Raw genomic sequence first — 18,000 nt, 5'->3', positions numbered from 1 at the left:
TATGGAACCCATTAGGGTACTCAAATCCAACATACATGAATATAGACATAAGTGTATAACAAATAATTGTATTTTATCGTGGTTTATGAAGGTTAAAAACGTAAAATGACAAGGGTTTTTCTTTGATAAAAATATTACTATTCATTATCGTATTTTTATTTATCACTCAACAATTCGATTGGGATTAAAAAAAGTTGTCTTAAATATTTTTATTTCTCTTTGCAAAAAAAAATACAAAACCACTGTTGCCCTATAAAAGGGGTAAAACGGAACATATGCTTTATTTCGACAAAAATAAAAGCGCGATCGCTCAAACAGACCCGTAAAAACCCTTCCTTTGCGCTGACTCTCATGCGCCGCGCCCTCCTCCTTTCTCGCTTCTCATCAAATGGATACTAAATTAGTTTAGACACTGAAACCTGCAAAGTGATAACGATGATTCGACACGATTGGAAAATAAAGGACGCTGATTTTATATGTTGGTAAAAGACAGAAGGAGCGAGAGAGATGGCCTGCGCTTTCAGTTGCAGGCCCTTGTTCCTTTCTTCTCCCTTTGCCTTCCCTTCATCATCATCTCCCTCAAGCTCTGCGCCCACTACCCCATCTATCTTTTCTGAGTTTGTCATCAGGGCGTCTTCTAAACCAGTTAATGCGGCTACTGCTAGCTCATTGCCCTTCCCTTTGCTCTCTTTTGATGGCGGTTGCGACGGTAACAACAACAACAACAACAACGATGATGGGCCCTTCGGGTCTGATTCTTGGCGGTGGAACGACGATTCTTCATCTTCTCATTCTTATCCTTTTCTTTTATTCCTTTCTTCACTCTTTGCTTGCTTCTGCCCTTCTGAATTATCTTCCGCCCTCGCAAGAACCAACGGGGATTCCCTGGAGGACGACGTCGTTTGGGAAGTGAGAGGGAGCAAGTGGACTAAGCTTATTCCTGATTTCTCCGAGGATGCATTTGTAGCTTCGAATGGGATTTCGAATTTAACAAAATTGTTGTCTCTGTCAACTATGTGGTGGCAATGCAGAGACGTTGTCATGCGGTTGTTGCTCCCTGAAGGTTTTCCCGACAGCGTAACCAGTGATTATCTCGATTACTCTCTTTGGAGAGGCGTACAGGGCGTTGCTAGCCAAGTCAGCGGCGTTCTTGCCACCCAAGTAATTTATGTCTTAATTGCTTGCTCATATTTTCTGATTTAGGCATTTTGTAAAACATTTGGTGCTCGCTTTTGTTTGCCATTGTTCAGGCATTGCTTTATGCTGTTGGATTGGGGAAAGGAGCTATTCCCACAGCCGCTGCTATCAATTGGGTGTTAAAGGATGGAATTGGATATTTGAGTAAAATCATGTTGTCTAAATATGGAAGGCATTTTGATGTCAATCCTAAGGGATGGAGGTTGTTTGCTGATCTCCTTGAAAATTCTGCCTTTGGATTGGAAATGTTGACCCCTGCTTTTCCTCATCTCTTTGTTTTTATTGGTGCTGCTGCTGGGGCTGGAAGATCAGCAGCTGCTCTCATCCAGGTATTGAAGTTATTTTTTGTTATTATCCTAAAATTAAAATTATGTTCTATCTTTCATGCTCTTCTTAAACATAATTACCATGTTGTCCTTGTTGCCATTGTTTCTCATGTTGATCAATGTAATGGTGTTTGGTTGCTGAAAGTTGACACTGATCAATTCCAGGCTGCTACTAGAAGTTGTTTCTATGCTGGTTTTGCTGCTCAAAGGAACTTTGCAGAGGTAAAGCATTTTTTTTTATGTAATATCCGATAAGTTTTGAATACCCAAAGGAATGTCTAACTCTAATGGCATGACTGTGGCTTTCCTGTTAATGATAGTGACTTTGGCTTTGACATGGCCTATATTATGTCTTTATTGAACATAATTAGTTATTTTAGGTAATTGCTAAGGGTGAAGCTCAGGGAATGGTAAGCAAGTCCATTGGAATTGTGCTTGGTATCGCCTTGGCTAACTATATTGGCTCATCTACATCTTTTTCCCTTGCTTCATTTGGTGTGGTTACTTGGATCCACATGTACTGCAATCTGAAGTCATATCAATCTATTCAACTGAGGACTTTAAATCCCTATCGTGCGAGTAATGTATCTGTCCAAACATTGTTGTTAAATGAGAGTTCTAGTTCATTATATAATGGAAAGCCTATTCCTTCAATGTTTTAACAGGTTTGGTTTTCAGCGAATATCTCCTGAGTGGTCAGGCACCTTCAATCAAAGAGGTCAATGATGAGGAACCACTTTTTCCAGCAGTACCATTCCTTAATTTACTTTCTGGTAACAGAGTGGGTTACTTTTTCTCTCTAAGCTCTATTGGTTGGTAGTTATTAATTAATCTCTTGGTTGATGGTTACTAAATAGTCTTATACTGAATAAAGTTAATATCAGACTCTGCTTGATTGATTAAGATCCATACTTAAGGTGGCTTTTGAGAGAGATGTTTTTCTAGGTTGCCTTGTTGTTTTACTGAACCCATATTGTGGTTTTGAAGTATAAACTTGGATAACCTAAAAGATTATGAAGGCTCAGAGAATAAACAAGCACGTGTGCCTAATATTATGGTTAGTTATGAAAAACTGCATCATGAATATTTTTCTAAAGGAGAATTCCTCCTATATGATATTGCAGATGCATTTAAACAAATGCTGAGTTCACTAAAGATAATACACCATTAGTCATTAAAAGGAAGCATTAAAAAAAATCTCTTCATTTTTGGGGTGATTCAACTAATTTTCTAATGCAATTAAAAGAAAACTCCTTTGAAGGATTTCCTTTATATTTGTTATTCTCAAGAATATGAACTTGTGCCGTTGCCGTGGCTCAAGACTTCTAGTCCTTGATTGTTGCATTCAGCTTGGGATGGAGAGGAGCCTGCTCTATTGGTCAAGCATGGGATGCAATAACCTCCGACACTCTTCCAATCCCTCTTATCAGTTCACCCTTCAAAAAATGGTGAAATTTACCCATGCAGTAAAATGGTCAATTCACCATTCAAAATTTTCTAAAATTTTTGACTAATGTAGAGTATGAATAAACAGCATCTGGAAGGTTGATTGTAACAATTTGTTAGTATACCATCTGAGAGATTCTATCGCAAATTTCCATTTTTAGGAATTATCAGTTGTACTATCTTCAGAAGCAAAGCAGGCAGCTTCTGAAATTGAACATCGGCTGCAATTGGGGTCAAAACTCAGTGATATTGTCAACAACAAGGAGGATGCATTAGCACTATTCAGTCTGTATAAAGATGAAGGCTACATTCTGACTGAACAGGAAGGAAAATTCTGTGTAAGTACATAACTATTATGGCATTTATCGTCCATTCCTTTTCTCTCTCACATACACACAGGCAGCATTCTTTACTTGTTCTTGAGAGGAGTTAGCTTGGTTTCTTTTCTTTGGTCCTGTTTTTATCTTATTGTCACCCTTACAAATTTCTTTGTAAGCAGAAGTTGGTTTTAAATTTCTTGAACACTTTACTTTTTCCATCAGAATAGGACCTCAATGATGATTTAGTGCTATAGGCTAGCTGCTGTCTTTCTTTTACTTGGATGAGAGGCATGAAAATGATAAACAAAAAGGGCCGTACTAATTTCTTTTGTGTTATTGAATTTTTTGCATAGATCAGGTAGTGCTTAAAGATAGTTCTTCCCCACAAGATATGCTCAAGTCACTGTTCCAGGTAAATTATTTGTACTGGTTGGAGAGGAATGCAGGAATTGAAGCAAGTGGTGCCTCCACTGACTGCAGACTAGGGGGGAGGCTGCAAATATCTCTGGAGTATGTGCAAAGGGAATTCAACCATGTTAAAATTGACAGTGAATCGGTGGGTTGGGTAACTGACGGACTTATTGCCAGGCCTTTATCAAATCGAATTCGTCCGGGTTATGTGGGTGTATCAAGTGCCTGCTGATATCAAATGGATAGTGGTTTTTATTCAATCACATTCACATGGTCTTCTGTTAGCAAGTAAATAAGATCACCATATGAATTGGATCATGGTGTAATGGCTAACTCCTGTTTTTGCTGGGTTACAACTTCCCTGCTGCAAAATTGTACGGTTAATGATCTCCAATTGGGATCTAAGTGGATTCTGCTGCTGATTATAACGACTGAATCTAAGTGGGCAGTCCGGCGGTTGCATTTCACCCATTGAAGCAGTGTTTTTGCCATAGAAGTGTTTTTTTTTTTTTTTTTCTTTTCTTTAGAAAATAGGATCAATTTCTCATCTCGAATGTGAATGGAACAGCAATTAAGTTTCTCACTGAGTTGCAAGAAGTTGCCATTACAAGACACTTAAAGAAGGTATATATTTAGTGAAATAATTTCTTGTAGGAATTGTATTTTCCTTTTGGTTTAGTGAGTATGATATGTTTTATTTATCTTCTTTGATAATAGACTTTATTGAATAGCCGGTGTAACATAATAATAAGCTATTAAGTAATTGGTTCAATTGATTAAAATTTATTTTTTTTAACGAGAATGTCTTGATTTGAGTTTTATTGATGATTGTTTGTTAAAATTATTTTGAATGCATAATTTATAATTATTTGTTTTAAGTCATTAGATATGATATATTTTGATTTGATCTGAATTTTCATTAAAAAAAATAATAAACAGATGCATGAATAAATTTCTTACATAATAAATATCGTACGTAGGTGGCCAAAAAAGGGTGACCGTGGTAGGGGATGTGGGCCTACATCTATCCCTTAAGTTTATCAACCTTACTTGAAATAGTATTGAAATAATGATTTTATAACGTTTTTCAAGCCTATAAAAATATAAAAACTTTAATTATTTAGAGTATATCTGTTATATATAGTCTCTTTCATGAACCTTTTTATATGTTTATATTATGAGTTTATATTTTATACATTATTAATATATAAATTTTTTTATATTATCATAATATTTTTTATTAATAAATAAATATCAATTTAAAAATATATAAAAATCAATATTTAAAAAAATTATTAATTAATAACATGATATCATTTAATTTACTTAATTAATAAAATAATATTATCATATTCATTATTATATGCTTTTTTTTTTTTTAATCCTTCAAGACGATAAAATTTTATAATAAAAAAGATATTTTTTTTAAAATTATTTTGACTGTTAAATCAGGCAGTCGAAGATCATTATTGTATGCTTGATTATTAATTTTTAACAACAAATATTACCTTGGCTTAGTCTTGTGCACGTGCAACAATTATTGAAAAGTTCTTTAAAATCTGGCTGGGCAGAAGTGGCAGCAACAGCCAACGTGGACTCCTTTTCCTCCTCCTTCCTCCCAAAATTCCTTGTTCCTAACATTAATGCTACTAAATCCAGTATTCTTTCCCAACCTCCTCACCTTCACATATTCTCCGTTAGAATTGACGAAATTCCCCACATTTGCACAACTGCAAAATCATCCTACACTGCTACCTTATCTCCAAAAACCACACTCATGTTCAATGCGGTGAATGACATTGTCACAAACTTTATACACCCTCCTCTCAGCCCCTCACTGGATCCCACGATCGTGCTTTCTGGGAACTTTGCCCCAGTTGATGAGCTTCTCCCAACAGATTGCCAGGTAATACAAGGAACACTTCCACCATGCTTAAATGGTGCATACTTACGCAATGGTCCCAACCGTTAGTACCTTCCTCGTGGACGTCCTTACCATCTCTTTGATGGTGATGGTATGGTTCACTGTGTCAGAATCTCCAAGGGGCGAGCCACTCTGTGTAGTTGCTATGTCAAAACCTACAAGAACAACACTGAGCGTGAGGCTGGATTCCCCATTGTTCCCATTTTATTCTCAAGCTTTAACCGTTTAAATTCCTCTGCCACGCATTCCGCTCTTTATGCTGCCAGAATTCTGACTGGTCAATACCATCCTGCAAAGGGCATTGGTCTTGCAAATAGCAGTTTGGCCTTGATTGGAAGCCGTCTCTTTGCGCTTGGTGAGTCAGATCTACCCTATGATGTACGCTTGACATCCAATGGGGATATGGAGACATTGGGTCGCCATGATTTTGATGGAAAGCTATTTAGGAGCATGACAGCTCACCCCAAGGTAGATCCTGACACGGGCGAGACCTTTGCTTTTCGTTATGGCCCCATACGTCGCCCATTCCTAACTTACTTCTACTTTGATGCGAATGGAAAGAAACAGCCAGATGTGCCGATATTCTCTATGGCCAGTCCATCTTTCATCCATGACTTTGCAATCACGAAGAAGTATGCCATTTTTTCTGACATACAAATAGGGATAAATCCTATGAAAATGATATTTGGAATGGGTTCTCCAGTGAGTCCAGATCTGACTAAACTGCCCAAAGTTGGGATCATCCCTAGGTATTCAAAAGACGACTCAGAGATGAAATGGTTTGATGCTCCAGGGTTCAATCCTATACATGTGATCAATGCATGGGATGAGGATGATGGCAATGCCATAGTCATGGTAGCACCGAACATACTATCAGTAGAACACAGCCTGGAGAGAATGGACCTTGTGCATGCCCCAGTGGAGAAAGTAAGAATAGATCTAAAGAAAGGGCTAGTAACAAGGCAACCCATTTCTACAAGAAATCTAGACTTGGCAGTGATCAATACAGCATACGTTGCCAAAAGAAACAAATACGTTTATGCAGCAGTAGGTGATCCAATGCCAAAAATTTCTGGCGTGGTGAAGTTGGACGTGTCAAAAGGAGACTTAGAGGAGTGCACGGTGGGTAAACGGATATATGGAGCAGCAGGGTGCTATGGTGGGGAACCCTTCGTAGTAGCAAAAGAGCGGGGAAATCCAGAGGCAAAGGAGGATGACGGCTATGTTTTGTCATTTGTTCACAATGAAAGCCCTGGAGAATCAAGTTTGTTGGTGATGGATGCAAAGTCCGCTAATCTTGACGTTGTAGCGGAGGTGAAGCTGCCCCAACGGGTGCCTTATGGTTTCCACGGGCTTTTTGTGTCAGAAGATAGCATATAACTTGCTGAGAAATCACTCTGATGTGATGAGTTAATTACTAAGATTTTTTCAATAAGAATATATATTGAGCAAAAAACATATGTGCATGCTGTTACTCTTACTTTATATAAAAAAAAATTTAAAAGAAAAACTCCTTTGATAATTAATTACACTACTTATCACTGTTATTCAAGCATCAAAGAATATTTCTTTGCAGACAATTACCTTGGCCTGTAGCATTATTGATAAATTACCACAAATTAAGTACTTATGTAAAGAACTCTTGGTATCTCTAATGATAGGCTCTAGCCGAATGGAAATGAAAGAAAAAAAATAATATTATAAATCATCTTCAAATTATATCATTTAACAAGTTTATAATTTAAATTTTCATTAATGATATTAAAAAAATAATAGCAGCAGATTATCTGTGGATCCATGCATGATTTTGGCAAGATGAGATCGGTGTAACAGAAAAACGTGTAAAATGGCATTAATTGCAGACTTGAAAGTGTCCAAATGAGTAGCATTCCGACGAACATTGTTGTTTTTTATGGTTCCAGGTGTAGCGTAGCAATTGTAACCGACAGGAAAAGTATGGTGGGGAAGTATACGGTCCTGAGTGAGGAATTATTGACCTTCAAAAGCTGACAAACTTGATAAATATGGAAAGAAAATTTCAATTTGTGTGGCTGTCTGTGATCATCCTCGAAAGCGGACTCTGAAGACAATGGCTCTTTATGGTACAAAAAGTCTTTTTATGTAAAAATATTTAAATCGAAAATAATTCTAGTTTGGGATAAGGCCATCCTTTTCAAATTGCCACTGATCATCAAACTGCTACTTATTCAAAATCAACATGCAGGGGCAGGGCAGGGAAAAATATCATTTGCAATGCAATCTATAGGGAAATAAAACATATTCCATAATTTCTTCTCATATAATTCACATCGTTAACAGCTTTTCACATTACCATTTGCTGATAATCAGTCAAAAGAAAAATTTTCCGGTCGTCCTCAAGAAACTATTAATCTAGCTGTGTGATAACTGATAAGAACGACGGTTCAGGTAATGATGGTGTCATCAGGCCTGCGCCAGTTAGGCTGCAATATACTTGAAGAGGTAGACGCTCAAAATTATTGTCCGATATAAGGAGAGTGAACAAGAAGAAGTCAGCTCCTTCCTAGCCTCTGAAATAAGAATGGTAACCAATGCTCGAAATCTCAAAAAATGTGCATTTAAAACCAAGGTAAATTGGGGAGCCAGTTAACTAGACCCAAAGTTCCTTCCTAGCAAAATCTGGAGGAATCAATGATCAGACCATCCTATATTAGCCTAGAATCATCCCGCTTGACATAAATTCGGTAATGCTGGCAGCATCTGGAATGAACTCAATGCCATTCATTAAAAGATCCAAGTATAAAACATTCATTTCGTTAATGATTATCTCAAATTTAAACTCAAAAGAAACACAGCATACCTTAGATCCAAAAGCACTAATGTTGATGAGCAATGATTTTTGTTTTATATTATCGTATTTTACTTTTTGATCCCGGCAAGGTAATGAGAGTCAGAGACAAATAAAAAGTCTAGACAAGTAACTGGCCCCATCAACGGTTGAGCAGTACTTCTAACACGTTTATGGTATGAAATGAATGAATCTGTTAACTCACTTTAGAACTGAAGTTATGTAGGTTACAAAAAAATGGCTATAATTAATTAGAGAAAACAAATTTTATAAATTTCTCATGTCCTTTTCCTATTTTAGTAAGATGCAAATGGGAGAAGATATAAGCATACCAAAACTTCTGCAGAGCATTTCCTAAACTTTCATCATTTGTGCCTCAGCTAGTGAGGAATTAAGGTCTTCTCGAGATTGTGATCTCCTACTTTGCAGTCGCATCTGACTTCTGTGAGGGGACCAGAAGGATCCCATGCTACTACTGTCAAATTGCATCTGCCCCAAGCTATTGGAGGAATAACTATGCGAAACGCTACTGGTTGAAGGGTACAAGGAAGACTCTGTAAGCTGGATGCTGCTGCCAAGACTATGTCCCAAGCCAAATGGTGTTTGTTGAGAACCACTAACCGTTGGACTTAGGGGCGTCTTAACTCTTCCATCCCCTGTAAAACAAATATGACATTTCCCTCAAAGATAGAACAAGGATTATAGAAAAGATCGTAATAACTAGCCAAGTAATAAGAATTGCATTAGAGTAACAACATTCAAGCCCCTTTACTGTGAAGTTGTGGATAAGTAAATTTAACAAGCAAAAAAAGTAGTATTTGACATATAAATTGCTTATTTAAGGATTTCTGTCTTTGAAGGTAGTGTACAATAGTTTTGTAACTTGCAGGCTTCTACAGAGCATCTGGAGAATGTAAAAATGAATGGTGAAGCTCACATCTACTAGTAAAACAAAGTAATTTATAGAAAAGTTTTGACTACAAAGATGATTCACTTAAGCTCACATACTAAATAGACACTTCAAGTTCATGGATCCTGTGGTGAGCAAATTTAAAATAGTATCTGTCTTGTGCTGACAAAAATAAATTAGGATCAACATTGGATTCAGATTATTGTGTTTCAAGAAAAAAAACCCTCCAAAAATGAAGAACTTTCAAGTGCTCGAAGATGTATAATGCAAATGCATAGTTTTGAGTATCAAACTCATAAGAGATTGGAGACCAAGAACTTCATCATTAGTATCCATATCCTGAAAAGATATTCTTGAGGCATCCATGTGAACAGTAGGTCCTCAAGGCATGCATCAGGTTTTAAAATCTTAAAAAAATCAGCATCATTGCTTAGTGGCCTCTTTTTTTGCAATGCATTATTCAGATGAACAACAGTAAAAATAAAACTTGATAGGTGTCCTTGTATGGAAGGAATCCCAACAAGGAAAAATGTTAGTGTTAGAATTCCTCTCCCATGGAAAAAAGAGCAAAGAAAAGTGGCAGAACTATGCCAAAAAGAATAAGTCATACAAGATATCTCACCTGAGTTGATAGGACTCCAGTGCTTTAACCGGAAAGGAGATGGTATATTGAGAACAGATGTAGTGGATGCACTGTTATGCCGGAAAAGAGGGAGATATGGCCTCCAGAAAAATCTCGGCTTCCCATTACTAACACATGATAGTGCACAAACAAGCAAAATCAATGACATGAAAAGAATGGCAATAAGAATTATAGGATCGATCTTTGTCTGCAGTATTTGATATCGACGGAGCCCCAGTCTGCTTGGAAATGACTTCCCAGCTTCCAAAAGTGCAACGCCCATTGTCCATGTAATACTTCCAGAACCAACGGCAAGTTGACTATCAGTGATGTGCAAGCCCTCCCTCAAGAGTGATACTATATATGGTGCTCTAAAGCAGTACTGTTCAATGAAGGGCTGTGGAGCAACGCTGTTTTTTGCTACTTCCCAGGTTTTTTCACAAAAATCCCTACCCTTCTCCAGTACATCATCAAGTGCAGCATCTGAAGACAGATTGAAGAACCGATATACCACAAAAAAGCCAGACATAGCATAGAACTGGCCATAAGGGTGAGGCAAGCTATCGGAAAGAGCACAAGGTTGCAAATCACAATCAATCCCTGGGTATAAATTTGACCATTCAGATAAATTGACAGCAACTTTGGCAATTGCACTGCATTGTTCCCAATTTGGAGCACCGATAAGTTGCAAAGATATTCCTGCTTTTCTGCCTTTATCCAAAAATTTCCCTCCAACTACAGGACTACCAATTTCTTGATCTTTAGAAGCACATTGAGAGCAGATATATTGTTCCTTGTAGCCAGAGTGCAAGCAAGGATGTTTAATTGCTATCTTTCCATTAACCAGATTGGTATTGGAGCCATCTGGGAGCCTCCTTAATAAATGAACTACAGACTTGTCAAATGCATCATTCAAACCATATCCAGAGAGAGAATAGGCACTAAGATGATGCTTAACCACTCCAATTCTAAGGTTTAAGTTGGTTTCATTATGTTGACGGTGCTCATTCTCAAATGTAACTTGTAATGATGATCCACCCAAGTCAAGAGCACCAAACGTTGCCTTCTTAGGTATGGCTCCCAACATGCCCGTGCGATAGTTGAGGGCTGTCCACGCAAAGTAGGCTTCCTCTGTCCCACTGATTATCTTAACCCACTCTCTGCGGCATACGAAGGGAGAATACTTTAGTATTGACCAGGCATTTTCCAGTAGCCATTTTGAATCAGCACTTGGTAACCTGCGAACACCAGCTGTAGTATACAGGAAAAGAGAAGTAGTCTTATGTGCATGTTTAGGAATTTGCTTCTCTGCCCATGAAATGAGTGGGTTTATGGCAGCTTTCAAGCCAGATTTATTGTGCACTAACTTATGAAAGCCAGGCTCAGTCTCCATCCTATCATAAGCACGTCCACTTTGTGAACTCGGTTTTCTAGAAAGACCTTCTGTTAATGATTTCATGACAATAGGCAGACTACCATCATTCTTGTGATCAATTGATGCCTGATACACATAAACTCGAGTTCCAGTACTTCCGCAATCCAGAACAACATAGAACTTGGAGGCTCCTTTAGACCAATTTGAATAAATGTAAATGCAAACCATATATGTCAAAAAAATCAACAAAAGTAGGCACAAGAAAACCACAATTAGTCGCACCCACTTTCCAAGCAGAAATGAGGTTCCACCAGGCAAGCCCTTCTCTTTTGAGAAACTTGACCCAGCATTTTCTCGCTGTAGAGGGGGTTTTGTATAGGTCATGCCCTTGTCAGTTTCAGACATGAGATCAGCTGCTTCTGGATCAAGCTGGTGATATGATGAGAAATCTTGGAGTGATGAGGAGAGGCGCAAATTATTCTGGCGTCCATAGTTGGCAAAACCAAACCTGTGGGCAGCATTTTTACTTCCCTGTGGTGACAAAGCAGTTGACATATATGAAGCAGCAGAAGACTGTGTAGCAGGTAAAAGATTTGATGCACCAGATATTGCTTCAGCAATTCTACTAAATACCATTTCTTCTATTTTTCATAAAATTTAGTAACTTTCTATTGGGTATATTTTGCCACCGTCAAAATTTAGAAAATATATTCTGCCCGCCTTGCTGTTTGCATACTAGCCAAGACAGCCAAAATAAAATTTGCAATGTAGTTCAATTCGTTGATCACATTGATTTTGGCAAAAATGTCACTGCATGGACAAAGGCATCACAATATGGCAACCAAGCAGGTAATACCAACGATCACGAATCCTAACAGCCCAAATCCAATGATAAAATCAAATCAGTCGTGCATATATGAAAAAAACTTGACAAACAATGATATAACCTATAAACGTATTCAGAAGCAACGTTCGTTCAATTCTGGGGCTCTTGCCAGAAACAAAGATTGATGTTTTTCATACATTTGAAATAACGCGTTTGGTGCCGGAGACAGAAAAACAAACATGAGAATTTTGAAAATCGAAAAGCAAATGTGTAAAGAAATCATGTTCGTTTTGCTAAATTTATGCGAGACTTTGAGGTAGGCAAAGACTGAAGAAATTTAGAGAGACGGATCTTTAATAAATAAATAAATTATGGTATAAGTGAAGAACAAAAACCAAGTTCGAGGAATACCTATAGGGAAGAGTTGGTATGAGTGTGGATTGAGATTGCAGGAGTTCCCCAGATCTTTGCCTTTTGTTTACAAATAAACAAATGAAAATAGAGCCAAAACTGTTTTATAGTCAATATTGCTGTCAGTTGGGGATTCAGTGTCTCAGATCCAATGGAAAACAGAAGAGGTTTCGGCCTTTGGGTATCTCTCTGCTCACTCCCTCTTCTCTTTTTCTGATTTCTGTATTTTTTTTTTTTTTTTTAATTTTCTTTCCTGCCGTCTCAGAAAACAAAATAGAAAAGGTTTTCCATTCCGCCTTTCCCACTTTGCTTTTATATTTTTGTTTAAACAATTCATTTGCTTACCATGTATTTTCAAAAGTTACCCAGACTTTTTTCTATTTTTTCCACATTGACCCCTTCATGATGTTGCTTGTCAACTTCTCTACTATTCCTTGTTAAAATTATTACGGTTTTAACAAGCAATGTGAAATTTTGTTAACAGAATTGTGAACAGTTAATTGTATTATAATAATTGTAAATGATATGATTCCGAAAATTTATCTATCACGTCTATTTTAAAATAATTATTTTTCATTTTTCATTTTTTTTCCGAAATAAAGATAATTTTAATTTTTAAACAAAAGGCTCATCTCCCCTACAAGCACTTGCTCGATTTCTATATATAGATGAAAGAATTATTAACACATTCTTAATTCTCATATTTAATCGAATTTTTGGAAATGTTCACAGTAGATTGATTATATAGTAGTTTTCCACTCCACGGATGTGGATATTTCTTAAAGGAAAAGAAAATGGTGATTACTCAACATTTGCAAAGGAGTAATGAAGTGAGCCAGCCATTCATGTACATAGACAGAAATATATTAAACAAATTACCGGAGAAGGAGAAGATGATTAAAATTGATGGATTAAAAAAAATAAAAAAAGTGGTGCCTTTTTAGTTAACTAGAATTTACATTTTGGTCTAAATTCTATAATAATATAAATATCATTAGCCAGTTTGGTACTTGGGTTTTATGCCTTTGAATGAATAATTAATTAAATTTTGCGAATAAGAATGGTGGTGATAACAAAATTAAATATGATACTTTTTATAAGAGAATGTAACAAATTTGCAAAACATTCTTCTTTTGCTACCCACCAAAGTTCACGACATGGTCTTTAGTAAATGTCCCTGTGGGAACTTTACATCACATCTAATTACACAGTTAATCACTGGATTTTGGTGACACAGCAGATGGCCCCGAGAAGAGGTGTCCTCTCTGGTACGGCTTCTTGTTAATTGATGTATCTTTGTGAATGAGTGGTTCAGAGGACCGGACAATCTGAGGCATCATCCCGGTAGCTGTGTGCCGTTCTCTGTAGGATGCCCATGTGACCATATATAGACCAGCGATTATTAGAAATCCCCCAATAACACTGTTTACCACAAATATGAAAGGAAAACCAAATAAGTTCACACCCAATTTGAGCAACAGGAATTATGAAGTGAATATATGATTAAGCACTACTTTTGTACTCGATGAGAGATTAAGTTCTACTACTATTTTCGTTCTCGATGTCAGATTAAGGTCTAATTTGTGGTGGAAGAGACAGAAATAAAACCTTCCCAAATAAATTGGACTTCCAAGGAAAATTCTTGACAGCAACGCTGATGCTGCAGGTTGAAGTGGATTATAGAGAGCAACTAAAGCAGGCCCCAAGATCTTATTTGACCATGTCAGGAGTCCATAGTTAATAGCAGATGCAAAAACTCCCTGCAAAAGCCAAATATCCATAGCTTCAGGTTTAACTATTTGATAGGCAGCTAAGTTTTATACAAAATAAGTACTGTAGCAGGAAGAATAGTCAGAATACATTATTGTTACTTCCATGAAGCCAAATGTATAAATGTTTCCCTCTTCTTTTTTTTTGGTAATCAGAAGGGATATCCAGCATCCATCATAGGTAGTTACTAAAAACCAAATTATAGAGCCCAAGGACAGCACAAATCAGTTTAACCATACTTAGGCTTTGTTCGATTGGTGTTTTTGCCTTCTGTTTTTACCTTTCGGACAAAAAATGAACAGAAAGCAAAAAGCAAAAAGCAAAAAATAAAAATGAATAAAAACCATAGACAAATAGCAAAAAGTAAAATGCAAAAGCATCTACCAATGGAGACTCAATGTTCTCACATTTTGAGAAAACCAAGGTTACCCCTTCCACGATAAGGTTTCTTAAACTTTCCTTATTGAAATCTATGCCTATACTTAATACTTCTCTCTCCAAGAAATAATGCACCCTTTAGTTTACAAGGCCTTCTAAAAGGGAAGTGCCTTACCACCTTCTATGAAACTTTTCTTACACTTTCATCCCTGTAGTTTGGCCTGCACTTACCTAAGTTTTGGTCATTAAGCTAGCATATCAAGCATTGACCCAAAAGATTTAAAAAAAACTAACGCACATCAACAAACTCAGATAAAACCACAGCTTAATGGCTAGTCTTTTAATAAATTAACTTGCAAAACTTTTAAGATTTGAGATAATATAAAATCCACGAGAAACTTACAGCATACAAAACTGCCAAAAGCTCAGACTGCGTCAGACTCCAGTCTGTTGACTCATTCGTCATAAGAAATGCCGTTGATACCATCAATGCAGCACCAAAAAAATAGGAAAATGCTGTGACAGAAACATTAGCAGGATACTTGGCTAAAACTGGAGCCTGAAATTGTTAAAAACAGCAAATTTAATAATATAAGCAAGTATTAATTACAACAAAACACACATATATGCAAAATTCAAATTATAATATAGTTATAATAATGAAATAAGTCAGCATTATTTTTCAAGAAATTTAGTATAGTTGTTAATGATGAAAATCTATAAGATTCACTCCCATTACTTCTTGTGAAAACCACTAAGCAAAAGGTAGACATTGCATAAATACAAAGTGTTGTCCAAGTAAAGACAGCCTGAAAGCACCACAGATATGCCAAATGTATATTACAGAAAAAAAATAGCTTCATAAAAATGTTGGCTATAGACAAGATGAATCTAATTATATAACCTTAAGGCCTCACAGTGGAAGCGGCCGGATCACTAAAAATATATCAAGTCACAGATCAAACAGGTGAGGGAAAAAGAATGACATATCAAACCTCAAAACAAATTCATGACCACACAGGCTGTTTTCTCTTTATTTTGCTCAAACAGAGATTTATGTTCATTCCCTCCAGCAAATAAAATATAGCATTTTATCTACTACAAGAAAAGAACAGCTTTTATAGGAAAAAAGATTGCTCTGATTCATTTTGCGTGATAATTATCGAAAAGGGGGGAAAAACCTCCTACAAGAAGTCTAGCTAATAGAAGTGATAAAAAAGCAAATATTTAATAATTATCCAAAAATCAACCATACGATGGCATACCTGAATGGCTAGGAAAGCAGCCATGCACATACAGTTCCCTATCAAGCATAAAACTCCTATATGCCAATGTTCAAGTCCAAACTCAAGAAAACTATACATAAACCATCCAGCAGGTTCTGGTTGACCCCTGGCACTTATGTCATTTTGTGCAGCAAAGTCTGCATCCTTCTGTCCAAGCAAAGCTGGACCACGAAACAGAACCATTAATATTGCACCAGAAACACAGATTAGGGTACCTCCAACCTTTGCTTGACCTTCAGTTTTGACCAAATTCACTCTTTCTGTACTGCATGTAGAATTTCATACAAAATATGGCAAAAAGTAACAGACATCAAAATATATGAATGTGCTTATAAGAAATATAGAAATGAACCAATATCAAATAAAATTTAGAAAAAAAAAAAGTTATAATTTGTTGCCATTACCCCATCATTACAGCCAAGAGAAAGGTAAAGACTGGAATTGAAGGCTGTATGGCAGCAGCATAAGTTGGATTTGTGTAGCTTAGACCAATGAGAAATAAAAGCTGGTTGCCAAATATCCTAGTGGAATTAACTGAAACCGGATAAGTTGGCTAGCAGGAAGTTTATCAGGCACAATTTATGTAGATAATATATTGCCAGATCAATTAGAACGGTCTACAGAAGCAACACTCACCCAGTTAATCCAAGAAAGAAGAATGACAAGAGGAGGCGTTTAGTCATAGGAGGTCGAATCCTTCTGCAGGAAAGTGAAGCAACATGACCCCAGAAGTTATATTTTCGATCCAAGCGTCCATAAAAGCAAAATCATGTTTATAAAAGTGACAAATTGGCGGTATACATTACGAACAGAGACGTAAGATTAAAATTGAATAAAAATGAGAGGAATTGATTGCAAGAGTCAACAAAGAAGCCAATTAAGGCGATCAATATAGCAGTGGATACAATGTAGATCATCTTAATGGGAACAGATCGATCAATGATCTAAGGTCAATCATAATTTGGAAGAGTCAATGTAACTTGACAGCACATCAAACTCTTAAATTGTGGATTCAAATAACGCATAACCAAACATTAGAACCAAGAGAGAGGAACCCAATATCCAGTTTCATCTCTATAACAAAAGTATGCCATAAAGAGAAAGGAAAGGACCCAATTTAGAAAGATACAATTTATTTGCAATGATAACAAAGAAGAAGCTGAGTCACTCCGAAAAAAAAAAAAAAATAGAAGAACAAAGGTCATACTTTTCACGAACATAGGCGAAAGGGGCTAGAAGAGTGAGAGCAAGAAGATCACGGAAGACGCAGAAAACAAGCTGGTTGACACCAACATCGAGGGCTACTTTGGTAATTACATGATAGCCTCCATAGATGAGTTGCACCAACGCCATGGAGGCATGAGCTTTCCGTGCCTCTCTGTCGGACCCTCCTCCATTCATTCCTGCCATGTCCTTTCTTCTCACTCGGCAGAGACGGTAAAGAATTACTACAACAAAGGGTTTATAAATGAGAAATTTTGGTGATTAGGGTTAGAGGACTGAGAATATGGAATAACAACCTCAATCTATCGATTGGTTTTGATTCATAAAAGGTAACAAAAGAGTGTCTAAAAGGAAACAAAATTAACGTGCTTTGAAAATCAGGCTACTTTTGGAGCTTGTGTTGCTGTTGCCTGTTGCTGGTTGTGTTTTGATTCTGTTCTTGGCTGCCTTTGGAGATTGTGTTGCTGTTGCCCGTTGCAGCTTCTGTTTTGATTCTGTTCTTGGCAAAGATATGATTTTTTTTTTTTCGTGCTTATTGTAATTTTCCAAATTAAAAGGGTCTTACTCTAAGAAACAAAAAGGAAAAAGAAAAAACTTAGTGCTAATCATTGTAATTTTTCAATAATATGTGGGTCTTTCTTTCTAAGGAAGGAAAAATGTGGGTCATTTTCTTTTCCTTCCTTCCAAACTAAGCACACCTTAAAAACACGTTTTAGATCCAACACTCAGAAGTTTAAAGAAAAAGCC

At 36.7% G+C, this 18,000-nt stretch overlaps 3 protein-coding genes and 1 pseudogene across 9 annotated transcripts; 2 read left to right on the top strand and 2 right to left on the bottom strand.

The window, feature by feature from the left end:
* Positions 1-244: 244 nt before the first annotated feature.
* On the top strand, positions 245-4,406 carry LOC111275583 (protein root UVB sensitive 1, chloroplastic-like). 3 transcript variants are annotated; one of them, XM_022861008.2, is made up of 8 exons: positions 264-1,161; positions 1,251-1,526; positions 1,689-1,745; positions 1,904-1,933; positions 2,057-2,102; positions 2,189-2,304; positions 3,131-3,307; positions 3,648-4,406. In XM_022861008.2, the coding sequence occupies exons 1-8, from the start codon at positions 508-510 to the stop codon at positions 3,930-3,932; spliced, it is 1,641 nt and encodes a 546-aa protein (XP_022716743.1). In that variant the 5' UTR covers positions 264-507; the 3' UTR covers positions 3,933-4,406. The 3 variants fall into 3 exon arrangements, with proteins under 3 accessions (XP_022716734.1, XP_022716743.1, XP_022716751.1); XM_022860999.2 differs by having other exon boundaries at positions 245-1,161; positions 1,904-2,102; XM_022861016.2 differs by having other exon boundaries at positions 1,904-2,102; positions 3,643-3,782.
* An 807-nt stretch (positions 4,407-5,213) lies between these two features.
* LOC111286836 (putative carotenoid cleavage dioxygenase 4, chloroplastic pseudogene) lies at positions 5,214-7,064 on the top strand (annotated as a pseudogene).
* An 821-nt stretch (positions 7,065-7,885) lies between these two features.
* LOC111275563 (putative apyrase 7) lies at positions 7,886-12,941 on the bottom strand. Of its 4 annotated transcripts, none has more exons than XR_016328996.1 (4): positions 12,596-12,941; positions 9,984-12,229; positions 8,464-9,107; positions 7,886-8,363 (listed from the first exon to the last, which is right to left on the bottom strand). XR_016328996.1 is itself a non-coding variant. In XM_022860970.2 (4 exons), exons 2-3 carry the CDS (start codon positions 11,992-11,994, stop codon positions 8,806-8,808), a joined length of 2,313 nt encoding a protein of 770 aa, XP_022716705.1. In that variant the 5' UTR covers positions 11,995-12,229; positions 12,596-12,889; the 3' UTR covers positions 7,886-8,173; positions 8,784-8,805. The 4 variants fall into 4 exon arrangements, 3 of the variants coding, with proteins under 3 accessions (XP_022716705.1, XP_022716722.1, XP_022716713.1); XM_022860970.2 differs by having other exon boundaries at positions 7,886-8,173; positions 8,784-9,107; positions 12,596-12,889; XM_022860978.2 differs by having other exon boundaries at positions 8,225-8,363; positions 8,784-9,107; positions 12,596-12,881.
* Positions 12,942-13,662: 721 nt separating this feature from the next.
* On the bottom strand, positions 13,663-17,772 carry UMAMIT2 (nodulin MtN21 /EamA-like transporter family protein). 2 transcript variants are annotated; one of them, XM_022860927.2, is made up of 8 exons: positions 17,640-17,772; positions 17,237-17,477; positions 16,666-16,728; positions 16,434-16,550; positions 16,009-16,294; positions 15,147-15,302; positions 14,204-14,355; positions 13,663-14,017 (listed from the first exon to the last, which is right to left on the bottom strand). In XM_022860927.2, the coding sequence occupies exons 2-8, from the start codon at positions 17,437-17,439 to the stop codon at positions 13,807-13,809; spliced, it is 1,188 nt and encodes a 395-aa protein (XP_022716662.1). In that variant the 5' UTR covers positions 17,440-17,477; positions 17,640-17,772; the 3' UTR covers positions 13,663-13,806. The 2 variants fall into 2 exon arrangements, with proteins under 2 accessions (XP_022716662.1, XP_022716654.1); XM_022860919.2 differs by having other exon boundaries at positions 17,623-17,764.
* Positions 17,773-18,000: the final 228 nt, after the last annotated feature.

The sequence above is a fragment of the Durio zibethinus genome, chromosome 17, assembly GCF_047325235.1.
Source record: "Durio zibethinus cultivar Kanyao isolate XHJ-2024 chromosome 17, ASM4732523v1, whole genome shotgun sequence".
Taxonomy (NCBI): domain Eukaryota; kingdom Viridiplantae; phylum Streptophyta; class Magnoliopsida; order Malvales; family Malvaceae; genus Durio; species Durio zibethinus.
This window is presented reverse-complemented; position numbering and strand designations above follow the sequence as displayed.